General features: G+C 50.0%; 4 protein-coding genes across 4 annotated transcripts; 2 read left to right on the top strand and 2 right to left on the bottom strand.

Moving 5' to 3' along the window:
- Positions 1–11,903: 11,903 nt before the first annotated feature.
- On the bottom strand, positions 11,904–18,002 carry LOC120957430 (uncharacterized). The gene is made up of 3 exons (XM_040379635.2): positions 17,742–18,002; positions 17,496–17,625; positions 11,904–17,410 (listed from the first exon to the last, which is right to left on the bottom strand). Exon 3 carries the CDS (start codon positions 17,407–17,409, stop codon positions 11,956–11,958), a length of 5,454 nt encoding a protein of 1,817 aa, XP_040235569.2. The 5' UTR covers position 17,410; positions 17,496–17,625; positions 17,742–18,002; the 3' UTR covers positions 11,904–11,955.
- Positions 18,003–18,748: 746 nt separating this feature from the next.
- Positions 18,749–20,498, top strand: LOC120955679 (mitochondrial import receptor subunit TOM20 homolog). Its single transcript, XM_040376760.2, has 4 exons — positions 18,749–18,975; positions 19,151–19,232; positions 19,592–19,712; positions 19,782–20,498. The coding sequence occupies exons 1-4, from the start codon at positions 18,852–18,854 to the stop codon at positions 19,905–19,907; spliced, it is 453 nt and encodes a 150-aa protein (XP_040232694.1). The 5' UTR covers positions 18,749–18,851; the 3' UTR covers positions 19,908–20,498.
- Positions 20,499–21,195: 697 nt separating this feature from the next.
- Positions 21,196–24,491, top strand: LOC120955678 (uncharacterized). The gene is made up of 5 exons (XM_040376759.2): positions 21,196–22,587; positions 22,651–22,890; positions 22,958–23,129; positions 23,231–24,018; positions 24,187–24,491. Exons 1-5 carry the CDS (start codon positions 22,170–22,172, stop codon positions 24,348–24,350), a joined length of 1,782 nt encoding a protein of 593 aa, XP_040232693.2. The 5' UTR covers positions 21,196–22,169; the 3' UTR covers positions 24,351–24,491.
- LOC120955677 (N-acetylglucosamine-1-phosphotransferase subunits alpha/beta) lies at positions 24,479–27,145 on the bottom strand. The gene is made up of 4 exons (XM_040376758.2): positions 26,752–27,145; positions 25,406–26,682; positions 25,132–25,333; positions 24,479–25,070 (listed from the first exon to the last, which is right to left on the bottom strand). The coding sequence occupies exons 1-4, from the start codon at positions 26,908–26,910 to the stop codon at positions 24,543–24,545; spliced, it is 2,166 nt and encodes a 721-aa protein (XP_040232692.2). The 5' UTR covers positions 26,911–27,145; the 3' UTR covers positions 24,479–24,542.
- Positions 27,146–27,305: the final 160 nt, after the last annotated feature.

Genomic DNA, 27,305 nt, shown 5'->3' with positions numbered 1-27,305 from the left:
GAATTTATCAAATTTTCTGAATAATTTAAAAAGAAATACTAAAATTTGAGTTTTTCTTTTTACATTTTTGAGTGTTTTGCTATTAATGTTTTTTTTTTCATTGTTTAAAGTTCCTTCTCGTTTTTGTTCACTTTTCCTGTAAATTAGCAAAAATGTTTCAGCCTTTGAAGGCTCTTACTTTTTCTAGATTTTTATGTTATTTGTATATTTTCTTGATTATTCTTGAAATAAAAGTAAATAGTAAAGCAAAACAATTATACAAAAAAAACATTAATTTTAAGTCATTGTAAAACAGGAACATTGATAGAAATAAAAAAAAACCCGAGACAAAATAACTGAAAAATAGTTAATAATTTAACTCCAAGATAACTTTGCATCAAAAATTTCGACACCACCCTGTGTTGCCTTTTTGTATTCCTTCTACTGCTTTTTTTCTGTTTGGTTGGACATTTTCAAAACTGTACGTACTTTTTTATCCTTCTTCCCCGAGGGTCTCGACTTACTGAACATGAACAAACTTGAAACGCATTCCGCCTCTCCCCGTCCTCGTCATCGTCGTCACCCTCCTTGCCCAAACACGCGGTGAGGTGGGCGAGAAAGGGGCACAGAAACGAGCTAAAAAAAACCCTCCAAAATTAAGAAGATGGAACCCATTCTCACACGTTGCATGTTACAACACACAGTCCAACTTGTCCACCCCGCCCGCTCTGGCCCGCATTTCCTCCCATCGCCTCGAACCGATGCAACGATGCAAGAAGAGACAACAAACGAAAGGAATGGAGGAGTAAAAAAATGGAAGGTTCTGCTTTTCTCGGGTGCACGTGTTCAAGATCGAAAGCGAACCGCGATCCCTCCCGCCCGGATCCCTCCCCTCCGTCCGTACCGATCGCGTCTGTGTTGCTGTGCTTCTGCTTCTGCTTCTACCACCGCTGACCAGGGAGGAGGCTTCCGTGGCACGTACTAAAATGGGTAATCTACCATCCGAGATCACCCGATTGTGATTCCGCTGCCCGGTTTGCTGCTGTGTTTGGTACTGTTGTTACTGCTGTTGCTGCTTTCTGCTCCTTTCTGCTCCTTTTTTCGTTGCTGTTCTCCGTCATGCGAGGCCTCCCGAAGGCAATTGTGTTTCTTTTCTCTGCTGTGTTTTCCACAGTTTCCGAATGTGATTCTGAGCGCTCATTCTTGCTGTCCCGATCCTGGGATAATAGGAGCTTGGCACTTCCCGATCCCTTTTCACGTTACGCCGAATTAGAAGTCAATAATGTTGGACAGAAAGGACGAGCCCCGAGATGAATAGAGGTGGAACATAGAGCTGGGCAGAAGCATTCAGGCATACACACAAAAAGAAGAAAAACCAACCAAATTGGAGGTGGAAATAAAGAAAGAGAAAGGAAAGAAAAGGACCAGCACCAAACAAAGTAGAGGAAGAAAAAAAGGAAACATTTAAAACATTCTAACGCAGGAAAATTATGACTCGACTTGTTCGATCCTGTCCAACAATTCGGGTTCGCCTTCATTTCTGGTACGTTTTGTGTCGTTTTTGTGTGTTCATTATCCGGTGCTTCTCCTTCATCAGCCCGAAGAAAACCAACCTACTTGAGGGTGTAATTTTTCTACTACTTTTTTCACAAAGAATAGAGTCTCGTCCGTCCGGTCCCGAAAATTAGACGACCCCCGGTAAAAAAACTGGACGTGTTGAATGCTTCGAAAGATGTGAAAACCCTACGGGTCCTAATCGATCAATTCGGTAAAGGCCAGTAAAGAAGGCAAACCTCGATGGCTTTAGCTCGATATGGGTTTGAATGTTCTTCAATTCTGTCAGAGGTTTCTTTAGAAATTATTATCACATTCTTTGCTTTTTGTCCGATTTTTGTGTTGTTGTTTTTTTGGTTCGCCCTTTTCTTCAGACTTTTGGTTAGTGGACTGGTGGATTGTTCGGTTTTGTTCGTTGTTTGTAAAAGGACGGAACAGAGAGACAGAATAGCTGATTCCATCGCTCAGGACAATCGATTTTCCATTCCCGATGCTATTCAAGTTTTGTTTCAACGGTTTCACCTTTGCTGCTCAATTCAATTGTACCACCGGTGTGTTGTGTGTGTTGAGCTGTCCTTTCATCCGTCCAATTGGACCGTAGTTGCAACCGTGGTAAAAACCCTGCTAAAGCCCTAATTTAAGCTCATCGGCAACTATGAAATTTGTTGCCTAATAAATCGACGTAACGCATACACAACACGTCCGGGGGACAAAAACCGATGCCGCAGAAGATGCAATTGTGAGAAGATTGTGGGAGAAGGTAAGACGAACGGAATGAGTCATGTTTTTCTTCTGGGCAAACAATCCGAAGACGCAACATAATAGCGTCTTGAACGATCCGTTTACGGTTGACGAGATCATGAGAGGATGGGAAAACAGGGGCCACAAAAGTCACCGTTTACCAAAACCCTCGAATCTAATCGATCGAATTGGACGCTACAATAGCGATCAACGATGACCCGAAAGGGACACTCTCTGGTCAGCCGGGGGATTCGGCCGGGTGAAATTGTTACGACATAAATTGTATCGCCGCCGTCGAAGGTCAGTGGAAAGGAATTATCCAGCTATTAAACACACGCCAAACCTACTGCCAGGGCGAAGATGCACCGGGTGTGGATGACCTTTGGTGTGATGAGAAAGTAGCTTGATTCTTATTTTATTGCCATTTACATCGCATTCGTGTCCTGCTTTTTTTCTTTGTGTGGATGCATGAGACCGTGGTCCCGGGAACTCTCGTCCTATTAAGAAGCGATTGCGTGTAAGCCCTCCAGGCTGAAGATCGGGAAAGCGGAATGGCCAGGTGTTAATCTTCCGTGTGACGAAGTGATGTGCAAAAAAAAAGAAGCAACTAAAGGACTGTTAAGGGTGGCAACACAATTATAATTATACTCAGAAAATCTCTGTGAACGAGTGAAAGTGCCTGGCGGGTCAATGCGGCGTCAATCCCACTACGACGGCAGGATGATCCGGAACAGTGCCGTCCGGCTGGTGAAAGAGGCCCAGGCTTTCCCAATTATCATATTTATCGCTTTTCCTAATTAGGGCCGTCGCGGTAAGAGGGAGCCCGCAAAAAAGCTCTTCGAATGTGGAAACAAACGGCTTCTTGAAAACATTCTTTGCGTCGTCCTTTAGGCGTTAATTAATTTACAAGAAACGGTAGATTTTTCGCTTTTTCATTCCCAAAAAGGCAGTTAAACCGTACATCCAAAATTTTTACAAGGAATTCGTGCAGGGCTAGGCTTAAAACTAGCTTAAATAAAAGATAACAATCTCGTCAATATTAACACATCAAACAAACATATCCGTCCAACGTCATCCAGCTCTGCGCGCGCGTGCGTAATTGATTCTTTATAGCGAACGAAGATCAAAACACGTGCCACCGCTAAAAGGGCACCGTTGTACGTTTGTTTGTTTGCGCATTCGTTCCCGACACGCTCCAACACGCGCCTCAACGCAACCCAAACGCGCTCGAGCTTCCGCCCCAATCCAAAGTTGATCGATGCGAATGGATCTAACGCACAAGAAAATCGAAACTCCTAAGGGAAACACACCGCCGCTTCCCCGCTCTTCGCGTATCTTCTTCCGCTTCCGATGCGCAACGCGCGGTTTGGTAGTTTGGGAAGTAATTCCCTTACCTTCTACCCCCTCACCCAAAAAAAACGGAAAACAACATTTGCTCAATAAGCAAATAACGATGCCGATTCCTTTTTGGAGGAACATTTGGCAGCGAATTTCGGCCACCGACGTCATCGGCATTAGTCTGGCGCATTGATCGGGGGCGCACAATCCGCTGCGTTGTCCTGCACGTGGAGGCTGTGCTGAAGATGCCTTCTCCCTGCACGCACCCCTCCTTCGCCGCTCGCTGACGCAGAATCGCCCGCAAAAGGCCCCCGAAACCCAGCCAAGAAGCAGGTGTTTTTTCGGCCGTGTTCTTGACTCCAATCTTGCCCCAATCCGGAGCGCCTTGTTTTTATCACTGTTATTATTTATTTTGTGAGAACCGTGCGCTGGCGCAGTTTCCCACGCTCCGGAAAGATTTTTTTGCGCGCCACGTTGCGACGGGGCTGCTTTTTTTCTCTCTCTCTCTCTCCCTCAGTTGCTGCTCCTTCACTTCTCGCACTTTCCTTTACCCGGTGCCCCCGGAAGATATATGCAACAAAACAGAAAATAGCAACAGAGCGCGGCCCGAACCGCCCGAGCGAAAGCGAGTGGGAAACTGCAACACACCGATGCACCTGGCGTTTGGGGAGCGCCAATTTGGAGCGACAAGTGGCACGAGAGATGACTCCTTCGTGTTGCTGTTGTTGTTTTTCCTTTTGTTGGCGCGGGTTGGGTAAGAGCGAGGTTTTGGTCCTGTCCGCCAACGGGAGCAGGGCCCAGTTTCGTATGCGCGAATCCTACCGAAAACCCGCGTTACGGCGCAACGATGCTCATTAGCTAACCCTTCGGTGGTTGGTGTTGATGGCATCTGCAGGATCTTTTGACAGGAAACTCCCAGAAATTAATACACGGAGCCTTTTATGCTGTCCTTTTTCATCAACATGACATCAACATTTTGACAGAAATTCATCATTAATCCTCAAAAACGATACGCTTCAAGGGTTAATAAGCACACACAAACGCAGCCTGATGAGCCTTGTGTAAGAGATGCCATGGGAAACCAGATAGCTGATGCATCGGGCATAAATGGATGCAAATGCTCCCGTTTTTTTGTTTTGTTGCGTTCTTTATTTTGTAATTTTTATTCCAGCCCGCAAACGCGAAAGGATATTATATGATGGGGCGCGGTGGGGCGCGTCCGTCCGTCCGACATGTTTTCAACGGTCGATCAAAAAGAAAGGCTAAAATGAAGATGAGAAATGATAGCCACACCAGTGAGGCAAGTGAATTAATAAGCAAAATTCAACACAACACGATCGAGAGAGAGAGAGAGCAAAAAACAACCCCAAAGCAAATCCCAGAACCGGTAGCTTGAGACATGGGGACCACCGCGGGAAGGGGTCGGCGGCCAAGTGGGAAGGTGTCAGGCGGCTGAATTCATATTTGGGTGCAAATTGTTATTCTAACTTTTAATGAGAGTCCTTCTTCGCCTCGTCTCGTGTCTTTAAATGCATGCAAATTTGTTGCTCCACTTAAGGATGCCATTTTGGCTGCTGCTGCTGGTTTTTTGGTTGCCGGTTTTTTTGCCACTTCCTTTTGTCGCCATCTTTTCGGGTCGCTTCGTCACCTTTAAGGTGGTGCCGTGAGAAATATTTTCAGTTGGACTGTCTTCGTTTGTCGTCTTTTCTTTTGTCGCTACCAGGCCGTAATCATCGCTTCTACCAAAAGGAACCCGATTTGAAGACACATTTTGTTGTGCAGAGGATGCGTGTATTTCGGGCGAGGATCCATTATCACTACAAAGTGTGCTTTTTGTATGCATGCGTTCAGCCGGTTTCAAATTAACGAAACCAAGTGGCTCACTTTCAGGGAAGAGCCTAAGGAAGAAAATAAATTTTAATCGCTAAAGATACGCCGAACACAACGCGCTTCTTCAAAAACATATAAAAATGACAGTAATAACACAACTGCACAACCAACCATCATCGGAAAACAAACTCGCTTACCACTCGCCCACAGCCGAAAAACGTACAATTAATACCTTCTTCTTAATTTCTAACCATCCCAATAAACCTTCGTCCCCCGGCCTGTGTCTTGCGTCGCGCGGGGGCAGGTCGGACTGCCTACGAAGCTGGCAGGCGCAGCAAGTGGTAAAAAGCCCCGAACCTGACACCCATGGGCCCTTATCGAAACCTGTCAGCTCGCAACGGCAACGGAGAACGGAGCGGGTAGGAAAAAAGATGGTAATTTATTTGTTGGAAAAACAAGCCTCTGCAGGAGTGGAAAGCCAGCGGGAGGGGACTCGGGAACACGTACACGATGCATGCGAAGGAGTGTCAAGTGTGTGAGAGGGTCTTCAACCGTTCCGTATAGGAATGAACACGTGCAAGGATCGGTTCTAATAAGTTTGTACCGCATCGAAGCGGGGTCTTGATTTGAGTTTTCTTCTTATTGTACGTTTTGTTTGCTTAGGGACATGAAGATTTTTCTTATTGTAAAGGAACGCATCGGTCAAGCTTGATGAGCAAGCGCTTGCTTGGATTCCAGGAGAGAATGGCTCATAGCATTCCAACTAGAAAGCTGTTGGATAATAGAACTGGTTATACTGTCGGCGTCTTTATTGTCCGCACAACATTAGAAAACAAACCCAAAAGGACCTTTGAAGCGATGCACATCTTTAGGACCTTTTATGATGGACCAATTCTACGTAAACGTTATTGCTGGGGTTGCTTTTTGATCGACTTTTGTGTTACTTTTAGCCCAAACACTAAACCTTCGCTCATTGCTTTTTCGTCGGCGTTCCTTCTTTATGTTTCATTATTTCGATAAGAAACCCATTTTTTTATCAACTTCAACGTACAGCATACCCGGAACCTAACGACCAAAGTCATAAAACCATAAAAATCATTGCTCAAGCCTTTTTTTCTTATCTACATCTAAACTCTCGAGGATCTTCGCGTGATTTATCTATTCTGTAACGCTGCGCATGATCGTTCGATATGTTGACGATATACCAAAGCCAGTAAAAGATCTGTTTTTTTTTTCTAAATTATCAAATCCTATGCCATTCAACAAACACACCCCAAGAGATATATGCTCGTAAAACAATTCAGTACCAAAAAAAACTGTACTCAACCAACATTGCCGACAACATTGCCGTGCGGCTTATCTGGCCAACTTGTTTGCCTTTGACCCACGTTTTATGTTTCACGCCAACAAGTGATCAGATAAGACACACACACTCTCTCTCGCACACTCAAGGGCCACATAGGGGCCCGTCACATTCCCGTGTTTGGCCTGTATCACGTTTCGACGACCTTCCCCGAACGTGCAACGGTCTTGCGCCTATCTTATCCTTAACGATCCGTTTCCCTTTCTCGTCATCTTCTCTTCCAAGAGGTATTGCTCTACTCCGCAAGGATTCGTATGCGTCACCGATCGTTGCGCATATTGCGCCAACAATTACGCATCAAGCAAACGCATCGTTTTTTTTTATCATTTTTCATTCTTCGTCTGCTTAAGCGCACGTAAAGTGCGGCAACAAAACAAGGCAAGGAAAAGAAACGCACGCAAAGCACAAAAAAAAAGGGAAGCAAAGGATCCGCTCCTAACCAGCGACACTAATTATGCGCATTTGCGTGTCGATTCCGCTCCCCGATTTCCTTTCTCCAACTGCGAGGGCTTTTTAGTTAGTTCCTTTCCTCGAGGAGAGGGGCGTGTGTGTGTGTGCGTATGCTCTTTTGTGTTAGCTCGTGAGTGATTTCAATTCCTTTTCCTTCAGCATTGCAACACATTCAGCTACTTATCCCTGTCGGTCTGCTGCGGGGGGGTGGTGGTGCTGCGTAGTTGTTAATCTTCTTTTCCCTTTTTGCTTCGCGCATTGCGCTAAGTAAAGGCGAGTAGCTCCATTAGCTAAAAAGATAGAGGAAGCGGCAGAATAATAATAAAAAAAAGCCAGGGAAGAAGGAGACACAACAAAAAGTGCACGAACCAGAGCGCACAAAAAGCAACAAAAACGCAAAACCTCTAACCGAAAACAGAAAGACACACACACACAGAAAAAGCTATCCAAAGAAAGGATTGTTTCGCGCCCGGGAAGGGAGAACCCGAAACAATATCCATTAAATCGCGCTACCGACACACTTTGCCGCGCGGGCAAAGGGGGAAAGAAGCTAAAAGAACCGGCAAAAAGCAGCAATAAAAAACAGTCCCCTTACCCTCTCTCTCCCTCTCCCTCTCTTTCTTTTACGCGCATCACACACACGAAGAAAAGGGAAGGCGCACCACAACACAACACAACAAAACTCGCGCTTGTGCCACGGATTTTTCCTCCAGCCCTCTAACCCCACCAACCCTGACGGGCTGTGTTTTATTCTGTTTCCCTCACACCCATTGGCGCCCCACCCCTTCATGTGCTGCTTGCCCTTTCCCTCTCTCTCTCTCTCTCTCTCTTGCCCACCTTACCGGACAGGGCACATTATAGTTTTATTAAGCTAAATTGGCTCGAGCTCAACACGTGATACTGATGCGGCTCTCGAGAGCGCAGCGCAAAGCGTAGCTGCGAGACGCGGGAAGCTGTGTGCGCCGCGGCCAAGCCATCTGTTTATGCGCGGCGAGCACGTTGGCCGTGTGTGTGCGTGTGTGTTTCCCTTTTCAATCCTCCTTTATTCATCACTGCTTCGGCTCCTGCTTCTCCCTCTGCCCCGCTGCCTCTTTCACACTTCCTCACGAGCGACATGTTAAAAGCCTGTGCAGCACGGGCCCAACTGGCTGCTGCTGCTGCCCGCGCGCGCAAAGCCGTACCAACTCGTGGGAAAATGTCTTCCGAGCGCAAAGTTTCCCACGAACGCGTTCGCCGTATATATTGATGCGGTTTTTTTTTTTGTTGTCTCTTCTTTCTTTCTCCCTCTCGTAAATGTAGAGCGCGTGCATGGGATATGGGGAGATAGAGGGAAAAGGCACTATATGTGTGTGTGTGCTTTTTTGAAAGGGGAAGGGGAACCGAGGCGGTTGGGTGAAGAAATAACACGACGCGAAACACGAGACACAAGCTGCTGCGCACTGGGCCGGCGGGCGAGAAAAGGAAAGCAATAGCGCAATGGGCATGGGTTTTTATTATGAATAAGCTGCGCGTACCACTTTTGTTGCGCCCTTTCTTCACCTTTCTTTCCCCCCCCCTCCCCCCCGGTCGTGCCACTCTCCTCCCCTCGCCCTACAGTACATTCATACCGAGCTCGTGTGCATGCTTGAACTTAATAATTATTTTATGTTTTGATATTTAAAACCAACTGACAATTCTATGCTCGCTTGGGTGTAAGTGAGAGAAGGAAGGAGACAGTCAGCGAGCGTGTGCGATAGAGAGAGAGAGAGTGAGCGCTCCGTCGCGTATTCAAAGTTGCTTTCAGAGAGCGTTCGTCTGTTTCGCACGTTCCAAAGCCTCCTCGGACCCGTTTTGCTCCCTTCCCTACCCCGACGAGCGCCGACGAGGAATGGGTCCGCGGGTGGCGTGTGTGTGTGTGTGTGTGCGGTAGGCACAGCAGCACCAGCAGCATTAACGATACGAAAAGCGTGTTTGGCATGCTTCAATCGGTCACCGCCTCACCCCCTTTTATTGGTTCTTTTGGTGTGTTTACGCAAACGGGGTGGAAGGGAGAGGTGGGAAAGCGGGCATTGGAAGTGGGGTGGAGACCATTTTCGAATCCGGTCTCACACTGGGACCAACTCCGCTGGGGATTGCCGAGGGGGGAGTACCGCGAACGCTCTCCCCTTGTTACGTCTCCCCTCACCCCCCCCTCAGACACGGTTGGATGGCACGAGCTCCGAAGGCACGAGGCAATTGACTCCGCTTTATGCTGCCGATGCTCGTTGACCTATTGGGGTGGGTTGGCGTTAGAGGGGCGGAGGCGAGGTAGCGGAGGGATGATTTGGAGAGATTGGACGGGTTTGGGTTTGGAAGAGTTGAGAATGTGGGTGGATGGGTGAGATTGACCACCTTACCTCACCCAACCCCTCCCCCCTCGAAGGAGGGTGATGGGGGTTGGTTCAGCGTTTTTTTTTCTTCAAGCCTTTCCAACTGGACAGACTATGTGACTGATTGTCGGTGGACGGGGACACACACACACACACACACTGGTCTAACTTGTGCTGACACACACCGCTCACTTGGGGAATCGTAATCGGTTCGCTGTGGTGGTTGCCAAGGGTGCGCGCGTTGCTGATGGTAGGCGTTGAAATTCGATCAAGTGCAATTGCACCATGGGGCAATGCCAAATTAGAATTGTGCTGACAGGGTAATGTCACACTAACTGTTGTTAAGCCAATATGAGCCAATTCGCACAGGGGACATATTTATTTTAAAATCTCAGGCCACGTGCTTGTCCTTTCAACATCCGACGGCAGACAGGTAACGGGCCGCTGCTCCATTAAAAAGATAATCCCGGTGCTAATGGTGATCGCATGTCGACAGGAAGCTTCCGATCGCTGCTTAATGTAGGGGAAAGCGGGGCAAAATGGGCATGTGGGGCAAAATGGGCACCCTCTATTTAAGCATTATTTGACTACAAAGCTACTTTCCAATGCTCAAAATGTATTCATTAGAGTGTTTTATGAACACCATGTAAGTTTCATAACCCTAACACAACAAATAACCAAGAAAAGTGCAAAATAAGGTTTAGTAGCATATGGATGTAATTTTTGTCACTTCGAAAATAAGCTTAACCCAGTGTCACAGGGATGCGTTGAAGTTTTACATTATATATTATTAAAGATATGATATTTCTATACAATTTGTCAGAAGAAAGCAAGGCGATCGAATGCGTATTTTTACTAATATAACATAAAATACAAAAATGCTTCACGTGGGGCAAAATGGGCAGTTACGCTTGGGGCAAAATGGGCAGATACTTTTGACAAATGGCGTTTGGTGAGGCTATGGTGTTGTATTTGTCGCCTCAATAATGATAACAGACACAGCTTCAAAAGAATCGATTTTGTAGATTTAAACGTGTAAAAACTGTTTTAATTTTGATAACATATTTTTGGAAGAATTTTAAGGGCTTTTCTGACCAGCAAAACAAAAGATAGAACAAAAATACATTTCACGAAACGTGCGCAAAAGCATAGACCATTACCTAAGCGCAGTTGTTGTGGCCCATTTTGCCCCAGTGTTTTGACGTTTCACAGTTTGTTTACATATGCCCATTTTGCCCCAGGGATATGCCCATTTTACCCCGCGTGTCAAAAATGCTTCTCGTAAAACATCAACTTTTATTTTACATTATTTACATGTTTTTAAGTTGTTTTCATTCTATGTGGCAATTTAAATCCATAGATAAATGGTGGAAGCATGCAATAATGAAAGAAAAATTGTGTTTTATGGCATATTCAAAGGAATATTCAGTAAACTGCTTAACATGCCCATTTTGCCCCGCTTTCCCCTACAGTGCGTATCAGTTTGAAGATAACAAAAAATAAATGCAACTTCCGCCCGGGGTATGAAAAATCACTGCAACCGCAAACCACACACACACGAAGACCGTGACCGTACGGCGGAGCGGTTGAGTTTGCTAAATTGATAGACAGTTTTGGGAACCGATACGGAAATGGGCTTTTACGAGGCTGAAGTAAACACACACACACACACACACACACACACATACGCTTTGCAACTGAACTGGCCCGTCATTTGCTTATCAGAACCTTCTGTGTATCCGCGTCCCAACATGATTTATGTGTACCATTTATAGTGCTGTCGTGCGGCGCGTTCTTGCGCGTGCCGAGATAGAAATGTCTTTATTTAAGTTCCTTCTTTGGTCGTTTCCATTCGCTTAGTTCGCACATCACAAATAAAAAATATATATATGTATTACGTTCTTATGACCATAAAATTCATTTATATTTAGATAAGTAGCTTCACTATTTGTACTTTCAGACCTATCTTCAGTTTACGCTTCTAATTCCCTTGCTGTACCGTTCTGTTCGACAGTAAAAACATGAGGCAAAGCATTTGTCGCGTTTTTTTGTTTTATTCGCTCTATCATCACTCTTAATTCAGAAAAATGTTTCCATAATTCCTCCAAAATCCTTACTTTGGCATTCCTTTGGAATTCATCTAAGCTTGATCACAACGTTGCAAATACGATTTGATTAACTCATAAAAAAAATTTAAACATGAATAAACTCGATACGTTTTTAACGAACAAAATGTAAATGAAAAAAAAAATGAAAACCTATAATCCTACCAGCCACAATTGCATAATTCGAACGATAAAAAATCGGTGTAAAATAAAAAGAAAAAGCTTGTCCACTACACCCTAAGCTCACCTAATTCCGTGTTGTGGTTGCTTTACGAAGAAAATACTTCGTATCGATCATCTGCTGATACACAAGCTCTTTACAGTCACAATCGGTGTACAGCTCTACCTCCAGCACGACGGGCGTTTTGTCCGTCTTGGGCGGGTAGTGGATAACGCGCACGTAGAACGGTTTCTTCAGTAGCTCCACCAGCCGCCGGATGACGTCCTCGTTGCGGAGCCGCGGGTTCGGCTGAACGCTCGCCAGCCGCACCATGACATTGCGCAGCGCGATCATACGCAACCCGATCGGGCACTTGCGCAAATCTTTCTTAGCCACCGTTTCGCGATTCAGATAGTCCACGTACAGCACGCGTACCTGTTCCCGCTCGTCGTCGATCTCTTCCACGATGGCCCGATAGTACTTCCCGTCCACATGGTAGGGCGCGAGACAGGGCGCACCCACCTCGAGCACGCTCGCCTGCCAACGGTGCAGCGGGTTGCGGGACATGGCCACCGTTTGTACCTTCTCCTCCATGTTTGACATCCGCACCGTGTGCCCCTCCATATGCGGAAAGACGTGGAACGTCAAATTGTCCCCATAGTTGATGAAGTCGGCAAAGAATCCAATCGTCGACGGTTTGATCGGTGCCTGGTGAGGAAAGCTGCGTGCTATCGGATCTTCGCTCTGGACAGGAGAGTGGCTCGTGTCCAGAGTCTCGTCATTTTGCTGGGCGGACAGACGGGACGATGTCTCAAATTCGGTCGAGTCAAAGGAGGCCGGCGATGGGAGTGGGGTAAGATCTAGTGAGATCTCGCTTTCCTTCGTCTGACTCTCGTGGTAACTCTCATCGTCCGGATCTGCGTGAATCAGCTGAGCCCGGTTAAACCGATCGTACTCGTCCTCTTCCTCCGGTAGATCGTTCGGATCTTCGATATCTTTACTATAGACATATTCCGCTTGCAACTGTTCCATCAGCTTCTGCAGCTCGCTCCTCTCCGATGTAACGCTTGTAGACAAGGTTGTGGAGATCGGGTGCGAGGAGGTGCTCGGCTGGTTTATCATCACGGCAAACTCGCTCTTCCGGGGCGGTATATGTTCCGCTACCCAGCTCGGGCGTTTCTCTGGCTGCTCCGAGCGCAGCTTAAACATATTCAGCTCCAACAACGCTTCGCGCACTGCAACCGAATCCTTCAGCAGAGTGAGATGGCACGGGATGGGCAGATGACGAGCGGAGCCATCGCCCGACCAGACCGACGTGTCGACGCGGATTTTGCACAGCTTCTGCACGAACAGTCCGTGGCACACGATCAGTGCATCTTCGGGCCACAGGGACGTTACGGAGCAATAGTCTATGGGCAGTATGCCACTCAGCCGGAACCGGTGCGACTGTACCGGCACCAGTCCACAGGCCGACGCTGGACGCAGATCCTGCAGCGAGCACGTCTCCTCGTTGCCATAATCGACGAACAGCACCCGATACGTGCGGTAAGGTTCGATGACGAGCTGAATTTTTCCGCGGTAAAAATGTCCATCCACGTGGTACTTCACGAAGCACGGCTGGCCGCTTTCGAACTTGATCGGAACGGCCGGCGGCGGTGGACCATTCTGCACGTGCTCATTGATGGTGTCGCGCATCCGGGTCAGCACCGGCTCCTGGCTGACGTCGTAAATGTACACCGTGCCGTCGTTACCGATGTACGTCGGCATGCCCACAAACACGGTCTTGTCGAACCGAGTCGCCTCCGGCCAGTCCGCGATACGGTCGACCGCGACGTCGATCAGCGACAGGGCGGCGGCGCACGCATCATCGATGTCCACCTTCACGTCGGACTCATTGGCGTTCAGTAGAGTTTTTGCCGTTTCGTTTCCGTCCTCCCCGAAGTCGAGTTCTTGCGAGTGCGTGGAGACGGCGGCGACGGTCCGAAAAAACTGCTGCAACCTTTCGTACTCGGACCGCATCATCTCGTCGACGGCTTGCTCGAACAGCTGCACCTCCTCCATCGCACCTTCGCCCTTGGTCGGGAAGGTGCGGAACCGGCCGGTCGAGTGGGCCAGTCCGCGAACCACCAGCAGCTGGTTGATGTTCCGGTACTCGGTCCGTTGCGGTGCCAGCGCCTGCCGCATCGTCTGCCGTATGCCCCACAGCACCACCGACAGCGCGCGGCCGACATCGTCCGACTTGTTGGGCGTCTTGGCGTCGAGCGAGATGGCGTGCTTGTCGTACGACTCGATCGTATTGAGCAGCGTGTCCAGCGTCGTCTGATGCCAGCTAGTGTTGCCCCCTATCGGTTCAATGCACGCCAGCCGGCACCGCACCGCTCCCGGTTGGATCTGCGAAACGTTCGACGTTAGCCGGGCCATATTGGTACGGTGCACCCGTACCGATTCGGCCCGATCGATCAGGAACACCTGGTACTGCAGAATGGCTTCCTCCTGCACGGCCGTCACCCGGCCACGGTACCATTCGCTCGAGTCGCCGTCGGACGTTGCCGTAAACACGACGCACATGTCCCCGACCGCCCAGTTGCATTCGCCCGATCCACTGTCGTCCTCTTCCGCCACGTTGCCGTCCAACGCTTCGACCATGTGCTGCTGGATCGTGTTGTGCAACCGCTCCAGGCACGGTTTGCGCGAGCACACTCGCACGTAGAACTCGTCGGGCGATACCACCCGCAGCATTTCGACCATTATGCGAGGATCCACCAGCCTGCTCGGCGGCGAGGCAACGCTCGACGTGCTGGTCGGCGTAGTAGGCGCCAACACATCAGTCACCGCCGGTTCCAGCATGCGATCGTTAATTTCGCTCTCCTTTCCCGCAATGCATTGGGCGTGACCCTCGTGCACCAGCAGCTTGTTGATGCACGTGTCGCGGTCCGCCTTGTTGTGCAGGTACAGCACCACACCGTACGTGTCCGTCACTTTGCACAGCTTGCCCATCTTCACGCTGAACCGCAGCGTCTTACTTCTGCCCATGCGATTGAACTCCTCGGCCGCTTCTCGCGTCCAGCTGAGCGTGCCATGGTTACCACCGCCGCTGCTGCCCCCATTGCTCTGCGGGTAGATGTACTCCAACCGACAGCAAACGGCGAGTGGATGCTTGCGCAGCGGCGCACTGTCCAGCGGCAGCAGGTACAGATCGTACCAGTGCACCGTCAACCGTTCGCCACTGTCCAGCACGTACACTTCGCACGCTCCAGTCGGAAGCACCGTCTCGATGCGGCCCCGGAACCAGACCTTGCTTCCCTGGTCGCCTAGCGTGAACCCGCACACCAGTCCCGCGTACGGATGGAAGCACTTGCGCTCGCCCTGGCATAGCTGGCCCAGCTCCTCCTGCAGCGCTTGGAAATCCTTCGTCTTCCACTGCATTGGCATCAGGTAGAACTGATCGGGCGATAGCGAATGGGTAATCTGCACGTCGAAACTATCGTACTCCCTCAATTCCGGCGCGCGGGGAATGTGCAATCGCTTCTGCGCCTGTGCCTTGGCCTTATGCATCCAGTGGTCCAGCAGCACGAGCCGTTCGACGACCTCACGCCGCCGCTGCTCCGTCGCGTCCGTCGGAATGCAGTGCTGCCCGAAGATGAGCGTGCTGCGCAGCGACATGGGAGCGTAGAACCCTTCCCAGTACACTCCCGGATCCTTCCTGCTGGAGTGCTTGCTGGACCACGAGCGAGTGGTCACCGGAGGTTGGAACAGATCCACCATCTGGCCGCCGCCGCTATTCTCCACCGTGAACATCAGCATGTTGAGCTCCGATACGAATTCCATCATGATCACGCGGCACTCTTCCGGCCAGGACGCGTTCAGGTCGTCCGGCTTCCAGCCGGGCGGTGCTACGCCGTACAGCGAGCAGCGGATCGCCCGGCCCTCGATGCTGGCCAGCTCCTTCGACATCGGTCGCACACACTCGTGCGTCACCGTTGCCTGCCCGCCGTAGTCGATGAACTGCACCCGGTACGGTCCGCGCTGTTCGGGCGTTGTGTTAAGCAGATCCAACACCATCGCCCGATACCAGTTGGCGGTGGAGCTATCCGATCGCACCAGGTACAGCTTGCCGACGCGTACTTTCAGCGGATCGATGCCGGCAATCAGGTTCGCTTCGTAGGCTGCCGCCTCCTGCTGGCACAACTCGACCAGGGACGTAGTGGTGTCCAGGTTCAGCGCATCCTGCACGTAGAATTCCAGCGGATTCACCACGCACGTCACCTTCACGCTGGTAAAGTGTCGTTGCAGATCCTTCTCCCTGTCCGCGTCCTTCTTAGCATGCGATACACGCTTCGTCAGGGAGATCTTGTAGCTATCGTTATTGTCGTACGTCTGGTGACGGCTGCTGTGAGGGCCGCTGCTCGATCGCTCGGAACGTGGTGGTTTCTCCTTCGCTGCGCTTCCTCGTTCCCGGCGGGAAGAACTCTCTCCTCCCTCGCTCGAATCATTGGTAAAGGTTCGATCGGCGACAGTGTGGCGACGTTTGGAATCGCTCAATTCACCCGATGTACCGGCAGGTGCACACTTGTTCTCGGCACTGGCCGCCATCGGTGCGAGCTGCATCACTTTGTTCAGATTCGGCACGGTCAGCTTGTAACACCTGCCGATGCTTTTGACGAAGCTTTCACACTCCGTATAGAGAATGGCCGCTGGGGCAGTGTAGTCCCGCTTTATCAGCTTCAGCGGTTCGGATTCGAGGAACGATTTCACCTCCTTGCCAAACCTCTGCCACGACTCGTCGTCGGCTTCGGGCGGATCGCTCAGGAACCGTTTCGAGCGTGCGTACAGCTTTTTCAACCGTTCGTTGGAAGCCTGCAAACGCTGCTGCTGCCGTTCCGTGTGCTGCCACTGGTCGATGAACGAGTTGCGCACCTGCCGCAGCACGCGAATCTCCTCCATCTGGAGCGCATTGTGCAGCGATAGAAAGTGGGCGTTTATCTTCTTGAACACCTGCTCGGCATTGGCCGGCAACGACTTGTTGCGATTGTCCAGCAAGCGTTTGGTGGTTTCGTAGGAGTAGTACGCATTTTCTAGCAGGTTTTTCAGCTTCTTCGGTGTGCCTATCTCGTGCGCTCGAACTGGCGCGATGGTAAAGCTCATTGGCGTCGTCGGTTCGTTCGCAATCGTCTGCTTTTCGCGCTGATTTTTCTCGTCCATCGCATACTGCAGCAAGTTGTCGAGCTCTTCCTGCTTTCGCTCCACGAGCCCCATCATGTAGTAGCTCGGATGGAGGGCGATCGTGGCATCGCCTTGGACGGTCCGCAGCAGCGTTGGCTGTTTGCACTGCGCACACAGGATCGTATCGTTGCAGGCATACTCAGACACACAATCGCTGCACATGAGATGCTGGCAGGCAAGCAGGAAGGGCGTCCGGTACACCGAATGGAAGTCCGTTTTGTTCGTGTACGGCAGTGAGCACATTCCACATTTCGGGCTCGGGACCCATAGCAGGGGACGATCGGTGTCCACCAGATTAGAGATGCGTGTTTCCGTCATTCTGATCAAATGGGAAGATAGTACGTTGGTGTGAGTGAAAACGATGGCTATTGTCACGGAACAATCAATCCTCTGCCACGACCTACCTGAAAATTCTATTGTACCGGCTTCTTGCGTGACAGCCGGCGTCCCCCGTGTCCGATCACTGTTGCTGTTAGATCAATCTTCCCTGCCGTTTTGCTAGCGTTCTGCACTATATTTCAGCGGTTGTTGTGTCTTAAAAAGTGAACAAGAAAGGATAAAAACACGCCTACTCATACGATGAGCTGAATGCTCGTTTGCTATCTCTTCCGAATAGCTCGCTCAACAGGCTGCCCTTGCCGTGGACTTACCCAGAATATCAATTGTATTGTCTTGTGACAGAGACGGTGTTCGCCGCGTCCGATCCTTTTTGTTGTTAGAAATAGCTGTTCTTTATTTTCCCCCACTTGCCGTCCAACAGCGTTGTTCTTTAACGCTGGGTAGCGTGTTGCGCTAATTATTTCGCTGTTTTAGCCCAGAATGCTGAGATTTTCTGCAATTTCACCTGCACACAATACGCCGAGCGCTGACCAAGAGACTTACCATGAAAGTGAAACAATTGTTCTCGTTCAGGTAAGCTTCTCGAGCAGGATCAGTGTGGCCAGATTTTCTATGGCGGTTTTGCAGTAGGAGTTTCAGATTGTTCCGATAATTTTCGGTAGGAGTTTCAGATGTTTACGGTAGATTTTGAAATGTTTAGTGGTGGGGGGAAGGATACGGGGTGGGGGTGCTAATCTACTCGAGAAAATATGTAAATCCTTTATTTATTTATAGGAGATGGATTAGATTTGGTTAATAGCGGTTATACAAATAAGGCCATTCTGAAGTGTCGATCTGAAAATTGCACTAGCGATTCTTAGCCATCGAAGGTTTGAGATGCACATTTTCTTCTGAACGGTAGCGACTCCCTTTTCTCGGGAGATAAACAGAAAAAAATTTAAATAATTTGAGAAATGGTTGCATGACTTATCGGCTGGTATTATGAGAAACTCTGTGATTTTGAGTGGGATAAATGAAAAATCGGTAGTTTTAGGGAGCTTATCTGTGAATCGGTAGGAATAAAGATTCATCGGAATGTCTGGTCACTCTGAGCCTTTTTGCGTTTACAGTCGGTGAGTTGAGTTATATTGCGCGTGCAGCTGATAGATCGAAAAGAAAATCATTTTGCCGTGTAATAAGAGCAAAAACTACCCCCTAAACCTTTTTACCTTATGTAAAAGAATTTTAACGTCGATAAACCAATAAAACGCCAAAATTCAGCTTCTATAATGTCACCTTAAATTGTCCCAAAACTCGACCGACTGTCAACGAGGCTGTGCGTTGATTTTGTTTTTCTTTTTGCCTCGGTGGTGTGGTTTTGCTTTCGCTAGCGGAGCGCTCGTGTGGATTTGTTCTGGGTTTTCCGACGAAAAGTTACAAGTATGGAGATCAGCAAAACGATTGGAATTGCGGCCGGTGTCGCCGGAACGCTCTTCCTCGGCTACTGCATATACTTCGACCACAAGCGCAGGAAGGATCCCGACTTTAAGAAGAAATTGCGCGAACGTAAGTGCTGCTACTGACACGAGATGTGGTGGTGTAACCGCTCCCGGTCGCCATCAATGTTTGCTCGATTTCTCTTTTTCCCACTGCGATGGCGTGGTGCGGAATTTGTTTATCGCCGGATAATGTTCTAAGCGTGGTCGTAATGTGTGTCTTTTCAACCCTCCCGTTTCCGTAGGACGAAAGGCCAAGAAGGCAGCAGCATCGGCAGGGCCAAGGACAACAATCCCTAACCTGACAGATCACGAAGAGGTGCAGAGGTACGTGTAACAGGGCAGGGGGAGAGGTGCTCCCAGTGTTGAAGCTCCCGCACGGGAGGCAACGGATGGATGGGGGTGTATTGATTTTCTGCGAGTTTTCCATCTCGTGCGCGTGTTGTCATTGGGATGCTTGGCTGTGTGTTTTTCTTCTTCCTCTTCCTGCTCTTCTCGACCGATTAGAACAAGGCGCTGTGGTTTATGTAATCGGCACAGTGTCGGTCCAGGGGTCCAAAATGACAACATGCCATGGAGAAGCACATGGAGTGCTGCGATTTTTATGGAACAAACCATTTTTTTTTTCTAAACCACATATGAATAATGGGCTATTTTAACTAACAAATTTCCTTTTCCCGGTACAGATTCTTCCTGCAGGAGATCCAAACCGGCGAAGCGCTCATTTCCGCCGGTGACATCGAGAACGGGGTAGAACATTTGGCTAATGCAATTATCGTGTGTGGTCAACCGACGCAACTGCTTCAGGTGAGTGGGGGGATTCAATTCGCTGTTCCAGAAGCGCAATCGTTAACACTCCCCTTTCTGTAACTGCAGGTCCTCCAGCAAACGTTGCCAGCGCAGGTGTTCGCACTGCTGATCACCCGCATGCGACAGTACGGCAATCAGGCGGGCGAGAGCGAGCGAAGCAAGATACAGGACATGAACGATGATCTGGAGTAAGTGCGGCCCCAATCATCCAACACATCCGGTCGGTCTTGTTTTGTGGCACACGGGGCATTTGCGAGTAGTTAAGGTCGTCTGCAGCAGCGGGGGGAGATGTAGCGAGAATGTAGCGAGAATGTGTGTCTATCGTCGTCGACAGCAGCGAGTGGAGAAACGCAAACGACAGCCCCCAAAACGCAGCAGGAACACCAATTACCCTCCCCTCAAATACTGAAACTGCCTACCTGCGGGAAACGAACAACAACAGTACAGCGCTCGCGCGTCGTTTAGCAAGCAATCGAATAATTGTTATTGGAAAAGCGCTCCTGCACGTCATCATCGTCATTGCCGGGGTGTGTTGCACAATAGCATGGAGAAACACACCCTCCGAAGCTGCCGGCAGGATCGTCGTCTCCTTTCTCGCCCCCTCTCCCCGTTACACTTCCCTTTCTGTGTTTGTGTGTCGTTTCGTTTCCAGAATCGCACCGAGCGGCGGGCGCGCGGGCATTAAATTTCGCTATTCCGTACGCGTAGTAGAACAAAATCAGATTAGTTATAATGGCAAACCATACGACAAAGAAGAACTCACATTAAACGCAAAAAAACACACATACTACGCTTTTCATCGTTTCCATGGTGGGAGGGATGGGTTAAAGGAAGAAAGCCCCCTATTTTCCATTAACATCACAACGCTTAACGTCCTTAATAACAGCAACTAGCATTTTTTCTCTCTCCTCCATACAATCCGTGCCTAACAAGTGCCCCTCGTCTGCCCATCTGCCCCAATGCGTTCGATTCCATCTCCCAAAGCATACTCCGCTATCCCAAAGAAGAAGAAGTAAAAAACGTTCCACTTCACTCCAAACGGGGGGTAAGGATGGTTCCGTATCCGTACAAAACGCACACACACGATGCGCTCATTCATATAACCAAGCAAGGCGTTAAATTACATGCTGCTAGAAGCTAGAAAATGTAGTAAAGAAATACTTAAAAAAGATCGCCCTCCCGAGGGGGGAAGGAGAGATACAGTGTCGTGTGGAGAAGCACACTATATACAGGCGAAGAAGCAAAACTAACCAACCAACACTAACTCTAGCGAAGAAGAAGCATTAGGGGGTGTACCACCAAACTTTGTTGAAGCAGACTAAATGAACTATATGAGCAACCGATAGCTTTTCCGGGAGAATAAACGATATCCAGTGTTATTTCATGAAAACACGTTAGCGTTGATAGTGTTGTGCTTTTGCTGTAATTTTCCGCTTGGCGCCATTACACCACCGTCCAATAAGTAATGGGAACAGATGCGGAAGATTCGTGTTAGACCAACCGACGACATGGAATGATGAGTTTTCTCACTAGCGGGCACTATTTATAACTCGTTTGTATGTCTTTCGGCGGCGTTTTGCCTAAACGCGACGACTGTATACCAAGAGGGAAACCGTTCATTCCAGACGAAACGGATAGAGTTGGGTGACAAACAAACAGGTGAAATGTTTGCCAACGGTCATGCTTGGGGATACCGAACTTCAAACACTCCTCCACGCGCGGGCGTGTGCGTGTGTGGTATTTTTATCTCACATTTTAAATTGTTCCTTTTGGAACCACGCGCCTTATGGAATGCGATAGTAACGAGCAATATAGGAGTCAATAACAATGCTCCAAACGACCTTTATCTGTCGCTCGCTTAAGTTGGTGCTGCCGTTTGGCTGTGGCAAAGCGCGGCAGAAGAAAAGGGCCTGAACTTTATCTGATTGAGAGTATATTAGCACACGATCACACGATTAAGTCGTCGATTTGTGGTTGTTGCTCCTACGCGACGAAGCTTATCCGCCCCACCGAAGTTGCATCCGAAACCGAGCGAACCGAGCGAATACACGGAGCGTGTGTGGACACACTCGGACCGCGCGGTACAGTTCAGTGTGTCGGGAAACATCGTCGGATGCAGAGCGAAGCGCCGTGCCGGTCGGTTGTGCAGGATAAAACACTCCCCGGAAGTATGCGAAACCAAAAATAGCGTGGCGTTGTAAATGTAAACGATTGATTTTCGCACGATCGCCCACGTTCTGCGAGATCGTATTTCGCGAGAAACAGACACGCACATCTCACCCGCATCGGACACAAGTGTCAAGCGCGTTACTAGTACATGCGCGTTTAATCGTTTCTAGTGCATTAGTCTGCAGTGCAATTATCGCACAGGCGTGTGAGGGCGTGTTATCGTGTCGCTTTGTTTCGTCGTTGCCCTACGAACTGTGCCGTTAAAGCAAGGCGCACGCACACAACATGCTGCTGTCCCATATAGTCCTGATCGTGATCCTGGCGGGTGTATGTATACCGTCCTTGGCCTTGGCCGACACGAGTCCTATCTTCCCTACCAACAAGCTGACCATTGCGGAAGGTGCCGGTTTCCTTGCGTTTTTAAATCCCACCGGTGGAACCGAGTTACTGGGCCAGTCGCGCGTGATCGCTGGCGCCAGCCCCTGGATACACTGCTCCGTGTCGGTCAACAATGTGCAGTACAGTTTGGACAGTGATCAGGTGCATCGCATCGGGGACAAAACGACCGTCGAACGGTACGATACGGAGCGTTGCGGTGTGAGGGTTAAAAACCTCCAGAAGGCTCTCGAAGCCAACTGGACTTTGTACGGCACTGATCAGACGGGGCAAGAGAAAACTGGCATCCTTGAAGTGACCGTTACGTGTAAGTGAAATGTTCTTTGCACTCCTACGCATCGATGCATCCTTAAATTAATTTTCATTTTAGCGATAAAGTTCATCGACGAGCTGAACGTTACCGTGAGTGGATCGGCGTCCACGGCTACAGTCAACTGTCCGGACAAGGACGGTTCCCGGTACTGTCGCATCATCGATGCCGACCAGGTCGTGTCCGAATCTTGCACCAAAACGGTCGATCTTACCCAACAGATTAGCCACTTTTGGTGCCACACGATGTTCTGGGGCGCAATGACGGAGCGGATCACCAAGATCAACTTGATCGTGCAAGGTATGAGGGGGCGGGGTGGGTGGAGCCACGCGATACTACTCTTCCGCTAATCGCATTCTAATTGCAGAGGACGACCGTGACGTGAAGGCAACGGTGGTGGAAACGGAGGACCATATCGTGCTGTCTTGCAAGTACCGCTCAACGGTTTCGCTGTGCCGTGCCTTATCGGAGACAGATAATCGCCAGTACCTGCTGCTTGATGGGCATCTCTCCGGGCGTTACTCGGCGTACAATACAAAGTATCGTTTCGTATCGTTCCGTAAGCCTCCCCACAAGACACAAGGTCACACACGATTGCTGTTGCTAGATAGGAAACTTATGATTGTGCTGTACTTTTCAGAATTTCGACCGGTCTCTGCTCGTTGGAGATCAAGAAACCACTCGCCCCGGCAGACGTTGGCGTGTGGCGCATCTACCAGCAGCTCAACCCGAACGACTACACCGGCTGCGTGTTTGACGTGAAAAGCAAACGCCTCGCCAAAGCCCGGCAACTCATACGCACCCGCGGGCCAACCGCTAAAAGCAACCGACTGGAGCTGACCGCCACCGACATCGAGATCTTTCACGATCCACGATCGTCCAGCGCCACGGTAACGGAGCTGACCTGCGCGGTACCGTACGAGATGGACTATTGCTACCTTTCCGGGCCGACTGCCGGCGACTATGCGCCGCAACGGTTCGATCGGTTGAAATCGCTCGGCCTCTGCCGGTTCGTGGTGACCAACATTACGAGCGGCGTGTGGGCCTGCGGCATTAACGATCTCGACGGGGCGGAAGATCACCTCACGTACTACAATGTGAGCGTGTACCAGCAGCCGGGGCGCGCCGTTACCGAGCAGCTGACGGCCAGCAGTGGCGATCGCGAGCAGCGGCTGCTTTGTCGTACCATTTTGGACCTGCCGATCGATATCTGCCGGTTTGTGGATCCGTCCGGCGAGGTGCACGGTGTTTCCAACCAGATCAAACCATCCACCGATGCGCGATACCGGTACTACGGTAAGGGATTGCGCGAGGGCGAATGTGGGCTGGAAATTGTCGAGCTGCAGGACAAAGACTTTGGCCGGTGGAAGTGTGCGTTCAAGGTGCGCGGCCGGGAGTACGAAATTTCCATGGACATTGTTGAAGAAGGTGAGGTAATGCTTGTTTCGCCATCATCATGCTCACTGTACGTAGGATTCAGGCGTTACACGCTGCGTGTAACGCTGAACGTAAATTCATTTGCACTGAGGGAACAATCGGGGATGCCTTTTCATCGTTTGTTGACATTCTTACCTTGCTTTTTCTTCATCTGTGCAGCTATGAGCGTTGGTGCGATCATAGGAATCAGTATTGCGGCTACAATCGGGCTCGGTATCATCGGAATCTTTGCCTACCGCAAGCTTAATCGCCGTTACACCGGACCCACATACACCGTCTCGTCCAGCATGGCGAACGTTTCGACCGCGTCGCACCAGTCGTGAGAGGAGCGGACCTGCTTAACCCACCAATGCGTGCGTTAGTGTGCCTGTGTGTTCGTTAATTTGTTACCAGTGTTCACGTGTTTGATTGATGATTGTTCTTTTCGTCGTTTAAATAAAAAAGAAAAGTATTATTTTCCTGGACCATTTTGTGGACCATTTTGAGCCAGAGCGCCAGTTCTAGCCACTGCTGTATTAGGAAATGCTATTGTAATCTCCCGATGATCGTGCCGCTCCCAGCAGTAGCAGTGTGCGAGCAACCTTTCCCTTGTGCCGGCAGCAGAGCAACCGTACGCACAGAAGAAACGCGGCACCACACACCAAGTAGACCGAGTTCCGGAACAGCGTCTTTCGCCACAGCCACGACCGGTAGTCGTCGTAGCGTTGGAAGCGATTCCGATACGTGCTCTCCAGCTCGAAGCTGCTGCGGGCGGGGAAGAGACTGAGATAGAAATCCTCCAGCAGTGCACCGATCAGCTGGTTGTCGTCCGGCCGATCGTCGCTTAAATTATCGTTAATACAGTTAAACTTTTTTGGTGTTTTGCGCAGCTCGTCGAGCGCATCGACCACCTGCGTAATGTTGGACGTTAGCATCTTGAAGTTGCTGTAGATGCCGGTTTTGGCGCTGACGTGATACCGGTAGCGCGGAACCTTCCCAAAGTTGGCCCGCATCATGTCGGCCAGCTCGGCACAACCGACCACCAGTGACCTTGTTACCGTTGGCTGGGGAAAAGAGGGCAATTCAGTCAGTATAAGTTTGCCAGAATTTGTTTGCAACACTCACAATGGTTGAATCCTCGTAACGTTCGTACACCAGCGTCGGGTACACCTGTCGCTGCTCCTGTTGGTGTTCCAGCGGAAGGAAATTGTTCTGCTGGAGGGAGCAGTTTGTGACGACCTCTTCAAAGTATCGAACGGCCGACCAGTCCAGCGGCAGATTGTACACCTTCGTCAAAAGTGTTCTAATTTCACGGTCCGACCAAGTGCTGCAATTGAAAAGAACGATCGTATAATCAACAGCATACGCATGTTACATTACCCCGTCCACACACACACACCCTGACGCATCCGTGTCAAAGTCGTCAAAGATCTCTCCGACGGATTTGTTTCTCGTTTCGCTCATCAGGAAGTGGTAGTAGCTGAACGCGTACTGCATGTCGTCCTTCGCTCGGAACCTGTGCTGTTTGGTGACGAAAAACTCGCCTGGAAAGCGTTCCAGCATTCGCTCAATGATCTGCACGTCCAGCAGAAAGCCAACGTGGGCCAGCACCTTCCGGTTGTGGAATCCGTACGCTTTATTAAACACCCGGTTCGTATGGATTAGCGAGTTGGCAAAGATGTCCTGTGAGCTCACGGCGGCATCCACACCCATCGAGGGCATTTGCGCATCCCGTGGCTTATCTTCGCTTGTTCGATTGTGCACAACCGCTCCATGCTGACCGCCCGTCCGTTGTCGCCCATGTGTACGCTGTTTTGCGTGCTGTTTTCGAAGCTTCATCTTTTCTTTGTTGAACCGCTCCACGAGCTGCCGCGTTGAGGAGTTCCCATTGCTGTTTTTCATGCGGAAAATTTCATAAATATCACGAATGTTTTCCGATGCCGGCACACTACCCGGGGGCGCTATACGAGGGAACATCTTCGGCACATCGATAAACATTTGCTCTCCCTCCTCCTCGAACGGTTCCAGCGCGTCCTCCGGTGCGGAAACGTCCTCGTAATCGTGGAACTGGTGCGGATGCTGCCGGTCCGCACCGTAATCGGGATGGTCGCAATCGCCCCCGTCGAACTGGCACTCCTCCAGGAAGCAATCGCGATCGCAGGACCCATCGCCGACGAACATCCACGGACAGTCGGGGGCACAGTCGGGCACAATCCAGGCGGTAAAAACCTTCACCCCTTCGGCGAGCGTCTGCAGATCATCGGGCTGGAGCGGGGCGCCGAGAAAGATATCGTCGTTCAGGTAGAGGAACCGCTGCGACAGTCCCGGTATGCGGTGGATGAACGTTTCGATGCTCGCACTGGAAAAGGTGGGCAGCGCTGTATCCGCGTCCGCGATGTCGGCATGTGGCACGATCTGGACGCGTGGATTCTCCAAGTTCAACCAGCACGGTACCTGCCCGTTCGTGACGATGTACACGTTCCTTACCCAGGGGGCGTACTTTTCCAACGAACGAAGCGAATATCGCAGCTCGTTCTTATCGTCGTACCGGGCGTTATCTCGCGTCGGGGAATAGCGGGCCAGCTCTTGCAGGAACTGTGGATCACTTCCGTTCACCCACGTGTATACTACATCTATCACTTCGTAGCTATTTTGGCAAGCCGATTTGGACGTATGCTGTGGTGAATCGGAAAGGATCAGAGGATCAGATGCTCTCTGCTATTGTTAGGCGAAGCAAACGCTTACCGTTACTAGTAGTGTAATAATGATATAGGAAATGGCGAGCAGTGCCAGTGCGGTCACTGCACAGCAGCACCTGTACCGGAACTTGCCGCCTTTCAGACCGGAAGCGCTCGGCCAGCGGGTGAGCCGTTTCATTCCACGTGATATTCTTCGGCACTCCATTCGGGATGGACTTTTGGTGGAGCTCGCTGATGCACGGCACGGTCACTGTAGCTCATGTTGTCGGACAGACTTGCGTGCGGATTTAAAGAAACGGCGATCACTTGCTGCAGATTAGATGAAGTGACTAATTAAGCGCATAAACGAAAACTCCGCACATTTACGTGGAAGCGGCAACAACATTGCTGTACCGTGCTGCGTGCTGTACCCTGCTGGAATAACAACAACAATAGCTATCACAACAAATATCAAACGTCAGAACGGATCTGTATAGATTTTTCACCGGATTTCACTGCCACGGTGTAGAGATCGTGTTTGTTTGCTTTTTGGATTGGAACTTCCATTTTCCCTCGCCCAATTATTGCCTTTCCATCGTTTAACAATATTATTTAAAAAGT

The sequence above is a fragment of the Anopheles coluzzii genome, chromosome 3 (assembly GCF_943734685.1).
Source record: "Anopheles coluzzii chromosome 3, AcolN3, whole genome shotgun sequence".
Classification (NCBI taxonomy): domain Eukaryota; kingdom Metazoa; phylum Arthropoda; class Insecta; order Diptera; family Culicidae; genus Anopheles; species Anopheles coluzzii.
This window is presented reverse-complemented; position numbering and strand designations above follow the sequence as displayed.